General features: G+C 35.5%; 1 protein-coding gene across 5 annotated transcripts; it reads left to right on the forward strand.

The window, feature by feature from the left end:
* Positions 1-638: 638 nt before the first annotated feature.
* CCDC34 (coiled-coil domain containing 34) lies at positions 639-16,481 on the forward strand. Of its 5 annotated transcripts, XM_039367111.1 has the most exons (8): positions 1,049-1,128; positions 1,321-1,547; positions 3,978-4,101; positions 8,114-8,230; positions 11,261-11,419; positions 13,016-13,157; positions 13,974-14,064; positions 16,233-16,481. In XM_039367111.1, exons 2-8 carry the CDS (start codon positions 1,336-1,338, stop codon positions 16,309-16,311), a joined length of 924 nt encoding a protein of 307 aa, XP_039223045.1. In that variant the 5' UTR covers positions 1,049-1,128; positions 1,321-1,335; the 3' UTR covers positions 16,312-16,481. The 5 variants fall into 5 exon arrangements, with proteins under 5 accessions (XP_039223043.1, XP_039223045.1, XP_039223041.1 ...); XM_039367109.1 differs by lacking the exons at positions 1,049-1,128; positions 16,233-16,481 and adding an exon at positions 639-875 and having other exon boundaries at positions 13,974-14,662; XM_039367107.1 differs by lacking the exon at positions 16,233-16,481 and having other exon boundaries at positions 13,974-14,662.
* Positions 16,482-18,403: the final 1,922 nt, after the last annotated feature.

Here is an 18,403-nt window from a genome sequence, read left to right on the forward strand (position 1 = left end):
AGGGACCTTGGAGGTCTTCTAATCCAACCCCCAGCTCAAGCAAGAGACCCCGCCTATACCATTTCAGACAAGTGACTGACCAGTCTCTTCTTAAAAACCTCCAGTGATGAAGCCCCCACAACTTCTAAAGGCAAGGTGTTCCACTGATTAATTGTCCTCACGGTTAGGAAGTTTCTCCTTAATTCCAGGTTGCTTCTTTAATTAATTTCCATCCATTGTTTCCTGTCCTGCCCTCTGGTGCTTTGGAAAATTAAGTTGACTCCCTCTTTTGGGGGGCAGCCTCTCAAATACTGGGATACTGCTATCATATCCCTCCTAGTCCTTCTTTTCTCTAGAGTAGCCAAACCCAAACACTGCCATCGTTCTTCACGCTTTACTCTGCAGGACTTTAATCATCTTGGTTGCTCTTCTTTGTTCTTTCTCGAAAGTCTCAACATCTTTTTTGCAACTTGCTCCATGCTAGCAGGAAAATTACAGCAGAACGTAAAAAAATATATATATCTTAATTCAGAACCTGAAGGAAGTCGGGTGCGGATTTGTTCTCCTGGAAAGCTTTCTAATGCACATTTCCGCAGAGGAGGGAGGGGGGAGGAGAGAGAAACACATGCAGACAGCGCTCGAACTCCATTGTTTGCGCATTCCAAGCCTCAGCCTCACTGAGAACTTAAGCCCTTTGGCTAAGCTTTGACATGTCGCGCAAAACACTCCCGCCAGCTTGATGCCCAGTATTGAAATGAAGATTCGCCTGCAATAGTGACGGAGACGGTGCATTGTTGAAGTAACTCAGCCAGACATAACTGGACGGCGAGAGAAGAATCGGGAAGATTATACAGGCCCACATGCAGTTGTGGGTTCTGAACATTTATTAAAGCGCCGTAAGTCAACCAGGGAAGGAAAAGTTAAATTAAGGCTAGCTGTGGAGACAAATAGAAATGAAGGAGGAGCCTAAGCCACGCACCGCCAAAGCGGAGCGGGGACCGAGACGCTCTAGGCGGGCTCCTGAGAGACGGCAGGAGGCGTCCCTGTTGCTATGACATCCACTGCGCATAGTGATTGGTGGAGTCAGCTGTGCCGCAGGGACGACTGGGAGCGGAGTAGGCGCTGCGGGTTTAGAAGCGGCGGCCTCAGGTAGCGTGGGGGCGTTGCGTCAGTGGACCGTTGAACGGGAAGGGAAGGTGCAAAGGCTGGGGTGCCTGTCCCAGAGAGGGGTTGAGGCGTAGCCATGGGTAGGGTGGGGAGAGTCGGGCATTATTCGAGGTGGAGAGGCGGGAAAGGGACGTCCAGGAAGACCTCTCGCTCCATTCGCTCCTTTCTTCGCAGGTACTAGTCACCATCATGCCTACTTCCGAGCCCCCCAAAAGCAGGCGGGAGGCAGTCTATTCCTCCCCTGCTAGTTCTGATGACGAGGGGGCCGGCAAGTCTTCCACTTTCTCCCTGGTCTCTGACAGTTTCCATCCAGAGTTATCAGATTTCCACCATGAGGGAGAGGGAGAAACAACAACTAGCAGGGGATCGAGCATCCCTCAGAAGATGAAACACCACCATAGGTAATGTGTCACTCACAGTGCAACTTTATACTTTTATTAGGCTTTTTTTTTGATTAAGCTAATGGGGGCCCAGATAGTTTGAAAGACACTGGAAAACTATATTTAATATTAATGGAAAGCATTTTGTTTATCCAAACGCCTCTGCCCTGAGGTGCCACAAACTGAAACAAGGAGTTTTATATCACTACTGGACAGAGCCTAGAAGTCTGCAAAACGGCAAAATTTCCCCTTTGTTCTATTGTGCAGTGTTGCTGTTTGTTCTTGCCCCAATAAAGTGTCATCAAAGTTAACCCTAAAGCACTGGAAGTGGCATCTGTTATACAGGAAAGGGCATCATAGTATTTTTTAAATACCTTAGGTTGGTTAATGGCGTATTTGCCCCAAAGACTAATCTTCAATATTTTACACAGAGATTCTATACTAATTTATAGGAGAAAATGGCTTCTGCTTTATATACTGCATAGAGCCATATTAGACTGAAGCAGTTTATACATCCTACAAATATATAAAACTTAGAAATCCAATTTCTTGCCTAGAAATTTATTTCTAGTTTGTGTTTTACCAGGGATTGATTGGATATTCGTTTCCCATAGACAAGGTGGATGTGTGTCAAGTTAGAAAGTTAGAATTGTCATATCAATAAATAACTGAAAACAAGCTTAGTGATTAGTAAAATTTTAAGAAATAAGAATAAAGTGGATATTCAAGTACTTCACATCCAAGAAGGGGCACAAAGATCAGATTTTTGTGGTCTGGAGGGTTGAATATCCTCCAAATTAGATGGGGACACATAAATTGGAATTGAACAAAATCAGATAACATTGCATGAATGGCTTATATAACATTTATATAACAAATTTTATAAAGATAATTTTGCGCATTTTGGTTACTTTCAAATATCCATGTTTTGGCTCTTAGTAAATCAGATGAGCACTATCATATAAAGGCATTGATTTGATTAAACATGAAGTGGTATAAAGGCAAGGAAAACAAAGCTGCTAAAATAATCAGAAGTAAACTGCAGAAATGGTAGTCCTGATTTAGGGATCATTTCCCCTAAACAATTGTGTTGAGACTGCACCTCAGAGAATTGGACCATGGATCTCTGAAAGGGACCCGTTTGGAAGACTGAAGAAATGATGTCTACAAATATTAGTATTTGGCAAGACTTATCTTTACCAAGACAGGAAGGAGCTTGATGTATATTCTTAGTTTTTGTAGCAAGTGTATTTGTATTAAAAAATAATAGAAAAAGGAATGTTCTTGGATTACAATATATTATAAATATCATTTTGTATTTATGTTTAATGTGTTTAAGGAATTAAAGTTACTCATTAACATTCATCTACGATCATTTCCCAGCCAAAAAAATCTGGACAGAAACTTTACTCACCTTCCCCCTCCACCTTCAAATTGATAACCATTATACACTATTTTAATATTTTAGGAAAACAAACATTGGTATTCTATCACAAGGCCTCATCATTTGAGTTAATTTCAAAAGTCATAGTATAATTAACAATGAATACTTTGTTGCACCTCTAAAAATCAAAAGCATGCATCTGAATACTGTGGCTGCTTCAAAAAATCCAGGGTACTGTGGTAACAATTGCATACTCATTGGCTAGCAAACAATGTGTTACAATAGGACCAGAGCTTATTTTTCTGTATCATAAAGACCTTAGACATAGATGAAATGTTCTGATTATCATTTTTATGATAATATACATTTTTAACTAAAATTAAATTCACATATTCATATTCATTCATATATATTGAAAATACATATTTAGATCAAATCATGAATTTAATCATGTCATTTCCCCCCTCCATCCAATATAATTATGAAAAATCTGCAATTCTGAAATACATGGGTATGAGCTTTTGATATTTTTTGGCATATATCTGAGTACAATATTTTATATATGCATTGATCACATTCTGAATGAGTGTTTACAGTATACTAATGCAATACAGAAAAGCCGTATCTTCTGTGACCAGTATACATTGAAAAAAAGTTTATTGGAGGAAAACAGTTTCATTTTAATTGAATTTATTAGTTATTGCTATATATTTCTGTATACAGGAGGAGAGAGACATTGTGCTATATGAATGGAACTCTGTATAACATTGGCTGAAATCTACTAAGGTTATACTGATTTTTATTATAATATAATTTTTTCTCTCTTTCCTGTGACCACTTTCTGTTTTCCTACAGAAGCAGATTTATAGAATTTCATGGAGAATGTTAAAGGCAGAGAAGCCTACACAGTAGCAAACAAATTTTTGAGTAAAGTCCCATAATTATAGTAATATTGTAAAGAACTATTCATAAAATTACTTGTTTCTTGTTTTATTTGAAAACAGATTTATTTTAAAATAGTATTCATAAACACTATTGCATCTGATTTCTTATTTGTCAATTCACAGTCTGGAACAAATTAAAGATAAAAATAAACATTCACCTGCTCATACTAGTCTTTCACCATGGGAAGAATGGTTCCTTTGCAAAGAGAGAGAACTACGTGCTCGTTTTCAAGCAAAAGCTTTGGAGGTGAATACATAGCTTATTATCTTTATAATTAGCAATAGACGGTGAGACATCAAAATGCATATTTTCCCAATTATTTTTTAAATATAGATTTTTTTATATTTTGATCATATTTACCCTGCTTTTTGTTTGCTGATTATGTCCTGATTCATTACTAATTGTGCCTATTTTTATTGTGTTGTACGTATATTATGCTTGATAGAAGCTGTTACTTGCATTTTACTTAACCAGCTCCCTCCTAAACATTTAAATTTAAAATATTTTAATACTTTGAAATTTTTTTTACCCATGTCTATATTGAAGCTTTAACACCTGAAAGAATGTGTGCTGTTCATGGGTAAGTGAAGTTATATGATCCGTGATAAGAGATGGTTGACTATATTATGGTCGACATATGTTGTGATAAACTGTAGTATGTTACATGACTGTTAGAGCAGCGGTTCTCAACCTTTGGGTCGCGACCCCATTTGGGGTCAAGCGACCATTTTACGGGAGTCGCCAAACAACGTGATCTGCCATTTTTCCCCCTCAGGGGGCGCCATGCATGGGGCCGCCACCGCGCATGCGCGTCACGCATGGGGGCGGCTCCGCGCATGTGCGACGCGCCACGCATGAGCGGCGCGTCCGTGTGACGGGGGTTGCCGTCACACAAAGGTTGAGAACCGCTGTGTTAGAGGAATATGTTGAGCCTTTGTCCATTTCAAAATTAAATTTATTTCTAAAAAGTTTTGTATTAGTAATCTTTTTGCTCATGAATTTATTTTCTAGTAATATTCAGAATAGTCCCACTTTATTTTTTGAGATGATGCAGTCTTTATATTAATCTCAATATTGTTTGCACTACTGCATTTTAGGAAAAATTCTACCTTCCCATTGCTATCTATGCTGATAGACATTTTTGACTGTAATGCAATAGTAATTTTTGAATGACTGGTGAAAGAATTTATTGTCATAACTATTATTTTATCTACTTAATGTAAATCTTCTTTCAGTTTGCCAGTTTTGAATTCTAGTAAATGGGAAAAAAAAGCACTTTTGGCAAAGAACAAAAGACGTTCTAAATTTTTAATTAATTTTAAAACATTCTGAGCAATCTTTAGGAAGTCAGTTTGGCCTAGGCTCAAGAAATAATTTTCCCTAAGTCCAAAATATTGTTAAGTAAAAAAATGAGGATACCAAGTGGTTCATGTGTGTTCTTCAATTTCGTTAAACATGGTATATTAATTAAGCAACAGTTGCTGGGATGAAACATTGCAGTAAATCATGTTTTAACAGTACAATCATCCACAGTTTCATTTTGGTGTCATTATGTAAAACATAGAAGCCTCTTCCAGTACTTGGTTAAAATAACCAGTTTCTTCCCTGAGAATGACTGTAGCATCCCTTGCCTGCAAGCCAGGCCCTCTGCATATCTCAAAGGGAGTGTTTTTGTAAGCTCCCTATTGAACAGTGCCTGTGTCCTGATGGTGATGGTGGTGGTGGTGCTGATCAAGTGGAAGATATCCATTATATCCTCCACTGCTTCATTTACAATGGGATCAGGCCCAAATTATTAATGACAGATGAACTCAAGGCCTCAAGCCTTGCAAAATTAAACTATATTTCACATGTGTTTCTAACAGTCAGCAAACAAGTTGTTGTCATTTACACTTAGAAATACTTAAGGTCTTAGTTGTAGCTTTGACTTTATTGCAACATTTTTACTTCTAATACTTCTATTACTTTGTTTTATATTTTCATTATGATTTAATGTATTTTATGGCATCTCTGTGTTATGAACTATGGTTACAACAATAAACATATTTACATTAAATAAAACATGTTTACAAATCTTAAGAGCTGGGTTTACACAATATGCTAAGCAAAAAAACAACTACATTATGGCTTAGAGCAGGGGTAGGCAACCCAAAACACTCAAAGAGCCACTTGGACCCGTTTCCCACCAAAAACAAAACACTGGGAGCCGCAAAACCCTTTTGATATCTAAAATGAAGATAACACTGCATATATCCTTTTTTACCTTTATTATAGGTGTGTGTGTGTATGTGTATATGTGTGTATATATATATATACACACACACATACACACACACAGACACACACACATACACACACACACATATACACATTAAAAATAAAAGTAAAAATATGACTCTTGGGAATATCCATACTATTAAAACAATGATCACCAAGAGAATGCTTTAAGAGAATAAAATTACATACACACAAAGGTAAAAAAAGGATATATGCAGTGTTATCTTCATTTTAGATGTCAAAAGGGTCTCTCTCTCTCCCTCCCTCTCTATCTGCCCTTGGTCTGCCACTCCTCTTCCCCCACTCTCTCTCTCTCCCTCTCTCTCTCTTTCTCTCTCTCCCCCTCCTATCTGCTGCTCACCTGGCAAGCTTCAAGCTGTTGTCCAACAACCTCCGGGTAGGCAACCTCGTCTCTTGTTATGACTCATGGACTTCAACTCCCAGAATTCCTGAGTCAGCCTAGCTGGGCTAGCTAGCTCTCTCCTGCCCTTCCTGCTTCCTTCAAAGACGCAGCAAAGGGAGGAGCTCCGCCCAGAAAGCTTTTCAGCTCCTCGGAGAACACTGTGAGTGCACTCTCTTTTACACATACACACACACACAACACACACACAAACAGACACAGAGAGAGAGAGAGAGAGAGAGAAGCAGGGAAGTGCAATTGCCTCTGTCTCTGTCTCTCTCTGCAAAGGCAGAGGAGGCTGGGAGCCACAGGGGAAGGCTCAAAGAGCCGCATGCGGCTCCGGAGCCGCAAGTTGCCGACCTGTGGCTTAGAGCATTATGTAGCCCAATCCATATCAGTGAGATCTTCATTAAATCATAACGTTTGCATGTAGCCAATAATTATACAAAGATGTTGATATCACTAAATAGATCATTCCATTTCATTAGTTTATGTATGCATGGCTGCCTCATTCACATATCCTGAGCAGAAACATGAGAAAGGCAGAAAGATTAGGTTAGTAGAACAGACCTGCACAATCTTGCTTTCTTCCACACAAGGAACTTGAATAAGAGATTAATAACAACTTATTAATCTTATTTATGTGCCACTCATATTGAATCAACTTCTGGTGGTAAACAAGCATAACACCTTACATTAAAAAAAATGCAAAAACTGATGCCAGTTAAAAACTTTTCAGTGAAGCAAACCAAACACAAACCAAAGTTTATTAACATTTTGGCCCTTAATCCATGTTTACCGTGGGATCCTTATCTATGTTTACTGTGATGATTTGTTCATTAGCTTTTTTTGAGTGAAGGAGCAATTGAGTTTGATTTAAGTATTCATTGTCTGCACAAACTGAGGTTTCTAATCTAATTCTCGGAGGAGAATTAATCTTTCTCAACTAGGGACATTGATGCCAATATTGTCCCCAGTCAGTCAGAACTAAAATTAATATGTTTAACATGTTCAATAAATGCACGAACACATTGTATTTTGCAACTTAATTCAGTGAGATGGCTGAGAAGAAAACTCAGGGCAATTCGCAGTTTGCCAAGGTCATACTCTGCCTCTGAAAAGAAAATAAGGTTAACCCTTTTCTTCTGAGTACATTTTGGGGTGACTAGGAGAACGGCACCTCATGATTCTGAAGAGAACAAGGATTTGGACATATGCCTCAAAACATGAATTTCAGCCTGTAGATTTTATCTAGAAATGACTTCAATGTTTATTGTTTTCATCAAGACAAGCTTAGATTACAGGTTCTGGAAGGACAAACATCCAAGATATTCATTAACTATTCATCCATGTAGCCCCTTACACAACTGCATACTCATTCATCAGAGAAAACTTTATGATAAGTTAAATACACACATCATAACAAAACATTAGGTAGCAAAAAGATTTCTGGTAACTGTTACTTTAAAATAAAATGAATTTGTCATGTACTTTGCAATGAGAACTGTATTTGATCCAAAGTTGCTGTGGTTTATGCAAAGCAATCAAGAAGCAAAGAGTAATTTCCATCTCTTTCAATAGGAAATGAATCAGCAAATGGAAGCAACAAAGGAAAAACAAGAACGAGAAAGAAAAAAATTAATTGCTGAAGAGAAACACAAAGAGTGGGTCCAGAGAAAAAATGAAGAGGTGAAAAGGGTGAAGAACTGCTTTTCTCTTTCAGTTATATATTATATTTGTGATATGGTATATAATATCTATTTTAATGTGAACCAAAATAATATTTTAGTTCCTAAGCTTTTAAAATCCACTGTAGATTTTTAGTTAGATTTTATTTTGGTTATTCAGCAGGAATTAATGTATTTCCTTCCCCTTAGGATGAAAACGTGACCTTCCTTATTTTGTTAATAACAGTGATTAAGATCAATTAACTAATAACAGACAAACGTGTATTTTCAGAATTAGGTTCCATTTGTTATACTGAGGTTTTTTTTTCTGGGTAGCAGTTTGCTCAGTATCGGTGCTGCTAATGAAGAAAATTCCTCATGGTTAAATAGAAATTCCTGTGGGTTTTTTTAAAAACTCTTTTCTTAAAAATACCTGCTTTCTGCTAATTTAATGTTAAAGATTGTTTAAATTCTGTTTTCTATTGATTTGAGTTTTAGACAGGAAAATACATGAGACTTAAACATAATTTATGTAATTCATAACCAAATGATAATCATTTGGCTTATATTTATATTATTTACAATGATTTTTATACATTTTGCAAGTAATTCGGAATACTCTTTGCTGTATAGGAATGTTTCCTAGGCCTTGGCAATTTTCAAACTAGTGGGATTTCAGTTTATAGAATTTCCCAGCCATTGCTAAGAATTTTGGGATATGTGGAAGTTGCAAATTTGGGAAATATGCACTAGATAGATCTTAACCTTTGAGTACTGCCCATACAAATTGCCCACACAGTTTGGAAGACATACACTGAGATTAAGACCAATATATATTATACCAGAAAGATTCCAAAACCATCAATTACAGATAGGTAAAATGTCAGTTCTTTTCCAGGTCATGCTATCCCTGGGGCAGCTTAGCAGTTTTTGAAAGTAAATCATCCAAAATAGATGCAGTTTGAAATGCTCCAGACATGACATTCCAGATAAGACAGACCTGTTTTATCTGGAATAATTACCTTCCAGAAGATGTCAAATTATCCCAGAATGGCAATGGTTCAGAGGAAATTTAACAACTAGGCTAAAATTCTAACTGCAAATTTAACAAGAAAAAAACACACATAAGAACTGTTATGTAACTAGTAAATTGTTTTGTAACGTAAGTATAAAGTGTTTTAAATTCTTTATTTTGGGGAAATTAATAAAATAATTAAGCTATGTTCACTATTATGTTGTAATTTTTTGTTTGCCATCTGTACCTTGTTATATTTTCTTCCTGTGGAGGCCCTGTAGACAAATGGAAAAATCAATTTTGTTAACTGAGGTGTCAGACTGCTTTTGCTAAATACAAAGCACAAACTATACTAGTTTTGGCATGTTCAGGTATGCAGAATTGATGTTATGATATGTGATGCTGCTGCTGCTCGGTATTTTGCTTTAGAGATAGTTAAACTCTAATGGTACATAGATTGTTTTGGGCTGATATCAGCAGACCAGGTTAATAATCTAAAAAGTATACAGGTAATCCTCGAGTTACAAATGTAATGGAGCCTGCCCATTCCATTCATAACTCGAAAATTCGTAGAAATGAAACTTGTACCTTGAACAAGATCTCTCCCTGCTTTCGCCCACACATTCACTAATCAAATGCATGGGCGAATGCGCAGTTCGTTACGTGCACATGAGGTTTCTCAGGGTGGAGAAGGCCATGGGGAGGTCTAGTGATGGAACAGGCCTCCAAGGTTTCTTTGGCCCATTTGTATTTTGGGGACTTGCTCGCAAACACTAGGGGGCACTTATCGCATAACTTTGAACATTCACTAAGGGAACCTTTGGAACTTGGGGGATTACCTGTATATATGTTTTAATAAGGAACATTGGCATTTCCCTCTATATTGTCCAGTGGTTAAGGATCAGATTAGAAATCAAGAGATTGTGAGTTATAGCCCTACCTTAGGCATGAGATACTAACTAGGTGACTTTGGGCCAGTCATTCACTCTCAACCCAACCCACCTCGTACGATTGTAGTTGTGAGGAAAATTATTTATAAAAATAATAAAGGTGGGATACAGATTTCTTTCTTTCTCTCTTTCTCTCACTCTCTTTTTTATTTTGGAAATTTATATGTCATCTACTCACAGTGACTCTAGGCAGTTTACAAGCAGTGAAAACAGAGTACAGAAAATTAAAAAAAAAAGAACTCCCTGCCCCCAGCGACAACAATAAATGGTAAAAATCAATAATTCTTAATGTCAGCCATTCTGAAACAAGCTTGAGCAGTGGCATGAATAGTTAGAGACTCACCCACTCTTTTCTGTTTTAGCCTTACTTTGGTCTTCCCTTGACTAATTTGGGCATGACATAAACCAAACAATCACAATTGTCTTGTACATGAAACACAGCTATAATATTAATATTTATATTTATGAGCAAACTTTTTTCCTAAATGCATTTATTAAAAATACATGAAAAAATCATAGTATAAAATGACAAAACATTATATAAATCCACTGAGGCTGAAGATGGTCAATGGGCCTTTAAAATGGAGATGGTCACATGCATTTTCCTGTAATTGTTTATTGATGACCCTTTATGAGTAATCTTAGCCAGGTATTACCTAATCAGCCTACAAATATGAAAATAGTCTTTTTTTTTGTATGCTCAATTGAGGAAGCTTATAAGTGTACCTCTTCTGCATAGAGCAACACATATAACCAAAGTTTCTTGGTTAAAATGGTAAATAACTGTCATAAAACCAGTAACTAGCAAAATGAAAAAATGCTACATTAAGTCCCATAGACTTCCAGAAGAAAGTGGAAATGAAACATTTCTTCTTTCATTGAATCATGTCCAAGATTGACTCTGACAGGTTCAATTTGCAAAAGAAGAGTATAGTATCCTTATAAATAGCCATGGTATATAAGCCAGGTAGTAAATCTGCATTGGGAGCACATACTTTTCAGTTGTAGGTATTCATGAATGCTCAGGATATCAAGAACTTAGATTGTCTGAGTAATAATAGTTCTACCTATATTTTCTAAAATAATACTTCTGCAGGAAAAAAAAGAGAGACAGCGTAAGCTCAAAAAAGAAATAAGGGAAAAGGAAATAAAAGAGTTTGAGAAAATACAGTTAAAGGAAAAAGCAAAAGAAATGTATAAGGAATGGCTGAAGAAAAAGAACACTGAAGATCTTCAAAAAAAGAAAGAAGAGAAAGTAAGTTTAACTTAGCTTTTTATTTGGAAAAAACTTATAACTGAACTTTCTTTTTTGGTGTAAATTACTAACATTAAAAAAGAATGAGTTTTTTCCTGTTTATTCTGGTTAAAGATAATTGGATCTTGTTTGTTAGGTTTAAGACTGAAGCATAAAAAATCCACAGTTGCGAGAAATGATGAAATATGTTTTCAGTGATGAAATAACATTTGTAGAATATGTTTCTCACAACAACTCATTTTGCATATTTGACAGTATCTTTCAGCACAGGGTTTTCTTTATACACATGTTAATCTAGGCTTTCTAATCTGCCTTTTTTGAGATATTTTTTTATATTTTAGTGCTATATTCATTTATAATTGAATTTTAAATTGTTGTATATATTGTCCTGAAATATCTGTTACAATGTGGCTAATGCAGTAACTACTGTGAATAAAATGATTAACCAGTTAAGTAAAAGAGTAGCTGAAATAATTTTACATACGTATACACATATTCATTATGTTCTTCCCTCTTAGAGAAACTGGTGAAAAGGAAGACCAAAAAATTTATAGTTTGGTGGAATTGGTAAATTTCTCAGAAAGAGACAAGTAATTTAAAGAACATAAAGCAATATGTAGTCATGGAAGAAACAAGAATGGTTCATGTAGTCATCAACTCCATTCCTGAAAATCAGACTACCTTCTTTTAGCTCTAGTGTGTCTTCCCTATTCTGTTATTTTTACAAATAAAATATATTTTTAAAACTTCCATTCATTAATTTATGCTTTTTAACCTTGCATTCTTCTTATATTCCAAACTGCAGTATTTCATGTGACATAATCATAAATACATGCAGCCATGAACATTGACCTTTACTGAGGCTTTCATAAAACTTCGTTAATTTATTTATAAAATGTACGTAGTTATCCAACTTAAACAATGCAGATCTGGTAGCTTATAATAGAGAACAATTCAACATAAAAACAAAAGCCAATTCATTTTTAATAAGGAAAAAAATAGACTGTGTTGTTAGATTAAATTGGCCCCAGTAGGCTTTAGCAGGTTTGGCTGTTATAGGTCACGTGTATCAAACTCGATCACGTCACGTGAAGTATTGTGATGTTTTTTGCCTTTGCGGAGCCAGGTGGCTGTGGCCTATGTGTGACGCATCCAGCCCATGGGCCACCAGTTTGACACTCCTGTTATAGGCCAATCATATCCTAACATTGCTCACATTTTATGAAAGCCAGCATCTCTAATCTAAAGATTACCTTACAAGTCAGTGTACTGCTACCCTGGTCCCACCAAAAGAAGGTAGATGCTGTGTGTTGATATACTCAGAATAATGATTAAATTGTAAACATATTGCTGATTTTAAATCTGGTTTGGAAAATTTAAACCCACTATAGATTACAAGCACCTTTAAAACTTTTTATTTTGGTGTGAGAATTAAGCATGTGCTTATTAAATAATCCAATTCAAATCAGTATGACTTAAAAGTGTAACTATAACCCGATTGTTTCTAGAGCAGTCAGTTACCTGGATGAAATATATTTTTGCAGGTTGCAAGGCACTTTGTATTTAAATATGGTTACATGCCTATTACTTTTGCAGGAAAAGGAAAAGCTACGGGAAGCTGAATTACAGGAGAAAAAAGAAAAATCAGAGAGGATGTTCAAAGAATGGCTGCAGAATTCTAAAAACAAGCCCCGCCCAGCTTCTGCTGGCTATGCCTATGTCAATGGGAAACTTGCAAGTTTGTATCAGTAGTCAGTCAACTACTATAACCAATATATCCTCAACTTGTATAGAAATGTTGATTTTTCAAAAGTTTTCTTTAAAATGTTAATTAGCCAGGTGGTAAATATTTTGGATGTGAAGGGACATTAAGTGCTAAGACAGGCCTTCAGAGCATACTTAACAGCATACCAGTGACCTCATAGAGATCTGCATATGCCTACAAATATAACCTACTTCACTATTATAGCAAATAGGTTAAAATATGTCACATTGTATTGCTGTTACTAGTTACAACAGACTTTTTTAAAAAAATCCTCCTGGCCTAAGAAGAAAGAGAAAGACATAGGGGTTTCTTTTTCTTTCCAGTGAAGATAAATACAAGATAATATCACACAGCCTAATAATTAAATGATTACTGGATTGCCTGGAACCAACCAGGCTAAGGGTGGAGGTACACTACAGAGAAGGGACAGATGCAGCTGAAGAAGATATGATTAGGGGCATGATGGTCTTTTGTTTGCTAAGCAATATAAAAATGTCTGCATACCATAAGTGCTGCTGTCATAAAAGCAAATTCTGAGTAATATTTGAAAGAACCTATGCAAATTGTAGACCAGAGCTGAAAGGAGTATCAATGGGTTTAGGTCGATGAGGCGAAAAACTGCAATTTTATGCCAGATAAATCAGTCAAGGAAAGCTCTTTGAATCTTCATTTAATCATGACTAAGTCAGGCTATCAAATACTTTATAATTAATCCACTATTTTCTTCAGTTTGACAGTGAAGTTTAGCTTGCATACTAGTTCCTAACTATTGCTTTCTAAACTTTTCAGCATACCCAGATGGAAATGCCTATCCAGCTCCAGCCTTTTACAACCCCATACCTTGGAAACCAATCCCCGCGCCTCCTCCTAAGGAAGAGAAGTATGTTTCAGTGAAGAAAAATAAGAGGCCTCTATCCAGCCACACCCATAGATCTTCATCAATGCTTTTTCAAAAATCCAGGAGTAATATTTATCTTGGATCATTACAGAGACTTCAGAAATAGCACAGGCATTTTGTAAATAATATTAGTGACATTCAAAGTGTTATATTAGGTGTGACATGTAAACATCTATGATTTCTTGGCTTTTGATACTTTTTCATTTTTTATTGTTAACTGAATTGGGTTTTATCTAATTATGCTTGTTTAACTAACTTGCAGTCTGTGGAGTTGAACATTTTAATTCCCTATTTATTGATTTGTGAAATGCATCCCTTCAATATGACATAATCAATATGTGCTATATTTGTAATATATTTTCTCTTCATTTTAGTTTTTCTGATAATACTATTCGTTTGTGGTAGCTAAATGCATAAATAATATTTATTTTAAATCTTAAGCTAGCAGAAGGAATAGAATTTTTATACAGTATATAGTGCACCTACCAGTAAATACAATTTGTAATTTCTAAATAAATTGTTTCATTTTATGTTTTAAAAGCAATTGTTTAAGGAATAAAACAAATTATTACAAGATTAATGATTCTCGTTAATGGCTTATAAAATATAGTACACATTAAAGCATAAAGTTGTTGATTATACACAAGAAGTAATTATATCTTCTACATGTAAATTTTAGGATTTTTAAAGAGGAGCAAGCTTATAATAAAATAATGCACAATTAAAGTGCATTCTGTTTTAATATAATTATCAATACCAAAGAGAGAATAAGAGGAGAAACTATGGTTTAGTCATAATTTAAAAACAAGAGTTGTTTATCCAGATAGATTTTCCAACCATTCTATAGAAAAGAAGTCTGCAACATTGCCTGAAAAATAAAATAAAAATTGAGCAGCAAGAAATACAATTTGGTGATGCTGACCTTATTAGAATAATGATTAGAATTAAATCCATTTGCCATTAGCTGGAAATCCTCTTTCAGATATTCTGAATATTATATGTTCAAGAAACCTTGGCCATTTTTATAATTATTCTTTTTTTCTTAATGAACTAAAAGAGCTTTATTTCTTAATATTTTGAGTAACCAGGCAAATAGGCATAATTTTTGAAACGACTAGACTATAATTCTTTTCCTACACACTTTTTGTCGTTATAGAAGAGATTGCATCAGTCTTCTAAAAAAGGCTCGTACAAAATGAATCCTAGATGAATTCAATTTGAATCTCATTAGCTTATCCAGTTTTTTAATAGCATGAGACATCAAGTTCGACAGTTTATTCACAAAATATGGTGCTCTGTAGTTCCAAATGCTATGGGTAATTTTAAACTGACTTGCAGAACATGGTGCACAGCTGTCTACAAATTGGCCTTTTGTAAATAGAGATGACAGCAGTTATTCTAGGGATGTTGGTCAAACTTGATTTCCCATAATGCTTCTAATATCAAACAAACAGGCTATTGTGGAGACTGCTCAGCTATCAGATGTTGCTTTTAATGCCACAGGACTCAATATGGGTGATAACAAATGTTGTCCCTCAAGCAATTGCTCAAGAGTACCTCATATTGGTGTGAGTCCTAAATATATGCATCACCTCTATATCTTTCATTGCTTTTCCTTGATGTTTACTGGATGATTTCAAACAGGTCAAGATTTATAACCTTTTTAAAAAAATAAATAGCTGTACATGTAATGACTATTTTCAGGGCCTGGCTTAGAAAAAAAAAACTAAGCTGAAGTTGCCATATATACTTCTATCCTCTAATTATTAGATTCTCTGCATTGGAATGCTGTAGTTCATTCTTCAACTTCAATCCCATGAATTCTGAGAAAGATTATGTTGACAATATAGCATACCATACTCAGCTCAATGGTGCTCTGACATTCTACTATAGAAGCATGATGGTGCTATGGAAAAAAAGTGGGCATAAAGAGCTTGTGCATCAGGCTTCCAAACACAGGCCAGAAATATAAACACTTCCAGCAAATCTTCGAGGACCGACCCAATGTATGATACAAGGCTTGCTTAGATAGGGTTATCGGTAATTATTTTAAAATAATGTTAACTAATACTTTTGTTATATATGTTAAGTGCAGATTGCTATACTTATTCCCTTATCTTACTCACTGAATCTGGTCTTTGTAATTGCAGAGTCTCAATCTCAACCCAAGCCCGTCTGTTTGGGAATGATGAAGACAAGAACCATGAATCTAAGGCTGTTAGTCATTAATTCCTCTGATTCCCTCTCCTAGCACGCATGAAATGCGTGAAATAAACAGAAGGCATAGTACAGCATTACTGTGAGAGGTAGTATTGATGGGAATGTAGGTGGAGGGTGCAGAGTTAGAGAAAATATTGCTTAAATGTTTTTTTTTCAAAGGAGTACAACTGAAGAAGGAAATATTTCGGTCATCCAAGTTATTTCTTCCCCATGTCTGAAGCTATGAAACAGTCTATCTCCTTTGTTTAATATTATTGAATCTAGGAGGAAATAAAATAACCCTAAACTCTTGTGATCTAACCAATCAGTATATGTGTGAAATATGCATGTATCTGCATTGGGTGCTAATGGTGGCTAAAGGAATGCATTTTTCTGTTTGCATAACATGGTGAGCAATTTTCTCTAAAGTTTCCATTCAAATCACTGAAGGGCTTAGGAGAATGTTGTGAAATGCCACAATTAATCAGAATGAAACTGTAAAAACAAAACAAAACACCTATGTATAGGATTAGGAGTTATCAGTTAGTTTGTTACTGAAGCGATTTTTATTTCTGTTGCCAGAGGCTTTAGTTAAGAAAATGCATCATAAAATTCTAGCCTAAATTTAATTCTATTAATGTCTTTTCACACTTTTAGTGATAATTTATTTTAGACCAAAACATATTTAAAACAAGAGATATCAGGAGGAACATAATCTTATATAAGAGATCAGTGATTAAAATAGTACCTGGGTCAGTCAGTTGTATTAAACACCATTAAGACCTAGAGTAAAATATTATACTTGGCTTCTAAAAACCAGTGGAATTTGATTAGAGAGTGTCATGAAGAATGAATACTGCAAATGAAGTATTTCTGAGAGCCCAAAGAAAGTTTAACTTTCCTATACTGTTTCTATTGAGCATATAAATGCACATAATCCTTCCACTACAGTCCTGTTCCATTTTCATTATGAAAAATGCTGAAGGTGGGAATAGTCTGAATAATTCCCCATAAATATCATTCACATTAAATCAGATGCTGCAGATGCAAAAGCCAAATTAGGATGGCTTGCATGTGAGTTAAAAAATATTTATAATGCAGGATTGTGGCTCAAATGAAAACTAATTGTAAATAAGTTTGCTACAAATATTTACATTCAACACAGCTGATGGTTTTAAAATGCATTTGGTAGCAAGGTTATTACACACCAAATATTGATGAATGTTCAAACAGCTTATAACATCAGGTAATTTTTTTCTAGGTGGAGGAAAAACCAGATTTATAGTACTATTTTTATAGCTATGGCTGCTTTATTTTATTTGGGACAAACGTGGACTAGGTTGGGTTAAGAATAGTGAATGGTCCAACGTCACATAGCCTGCATGGTATAGGATAGGTCTCCCCAGACTTATTCCAGTACATTTAACTCCACAGTGAAAAAGAAAATGTAGAAGAAAATAAGGTATTTTGAGATAGTGCAGAGAATTTTCAAATGGTAAAATGAATTGTGTAGGAAAGGAATTTTAGACAGAAAAGGTTATACTTTGCTTCTTCAGGATACTCTTTCATATCACCTACTCAGAGGTTGTAGTATACAGTACAAGATTCTATGATATGGCTATACATATTTAAAATAAAAATGCATTATTTCAAATTCCCAAATATCTAACAAAAAATAAATTAGAAATCATCGAACCTTGAACACCGTATTCCTCAAGCGATCTTGTGGGCAACCTAATATATGGTCTAGATCAGGGCTTTTCAACCTTTTCATCCATTGTACCACTTTTAGGATAAGGCAGTCTCCGACTACCATGTCACCTAGCAAGGTGTCAAAAACTTGATGACCCCAAAAAAGGAAAAAAATGATAAAACACAGGTAGTCCTTGACTTACAACAATTCACTTAGTGACTGTTCAAAGTTACAGCAGCACTGAAAGAAGTGACTTTGCCCATTTTTCACACTTATGACTTTTGCAGCATCCCCAGGGTCATGTGATTTACATTCAGATGCTTGGCAACTGATTCATACTTATGATGGTCACAGTGTCCCAGGATCATGTGCTCACCTTTTGCAACTTTTTGACAAGCGAAGTCAATGGCCAGGGGTGTGTGGCCAGCT

This window comes from Crotalus tigris, unplaced genomic scaffold, assembly GCF_016545835.1.
Source record: "Crotalus tigris isolate CLP2741 ecotype Arizona unplaced genomic scaffold, ASM1654583v1 scf7180000020579.960993, whole genome shotgun sequence".
Classification (NCBI taxonomy): Eukaryota; Metazoa; Chordata; class Lepidosauria; order Squamata; family Viperidae; genus Crotalus; species Crotalus tigris.

Coding starts and splice junctions, on each gene's coding strand:
- CCDC34 (XM_039367109.1), top strand. CDS start 1,336: ATGCCTACTTCCGAGCCCCCCAAAAGCAGGCGGGAGGCAGTCTATTCC. Junction 1,548..3,977: donor AAGATGAAACACCACCATAG/GTAATGTGTCAC, acceptor GTCAATTCACAG/TCTGGAACAAATTAAAGATA. Junction 4,102..8,113: donor TTCAAGCAAAAGCTTTGGAG/GTGAATACATAG, acceptor CTCTTTCAATAG/GAAATGAATCAGCAAATGGA.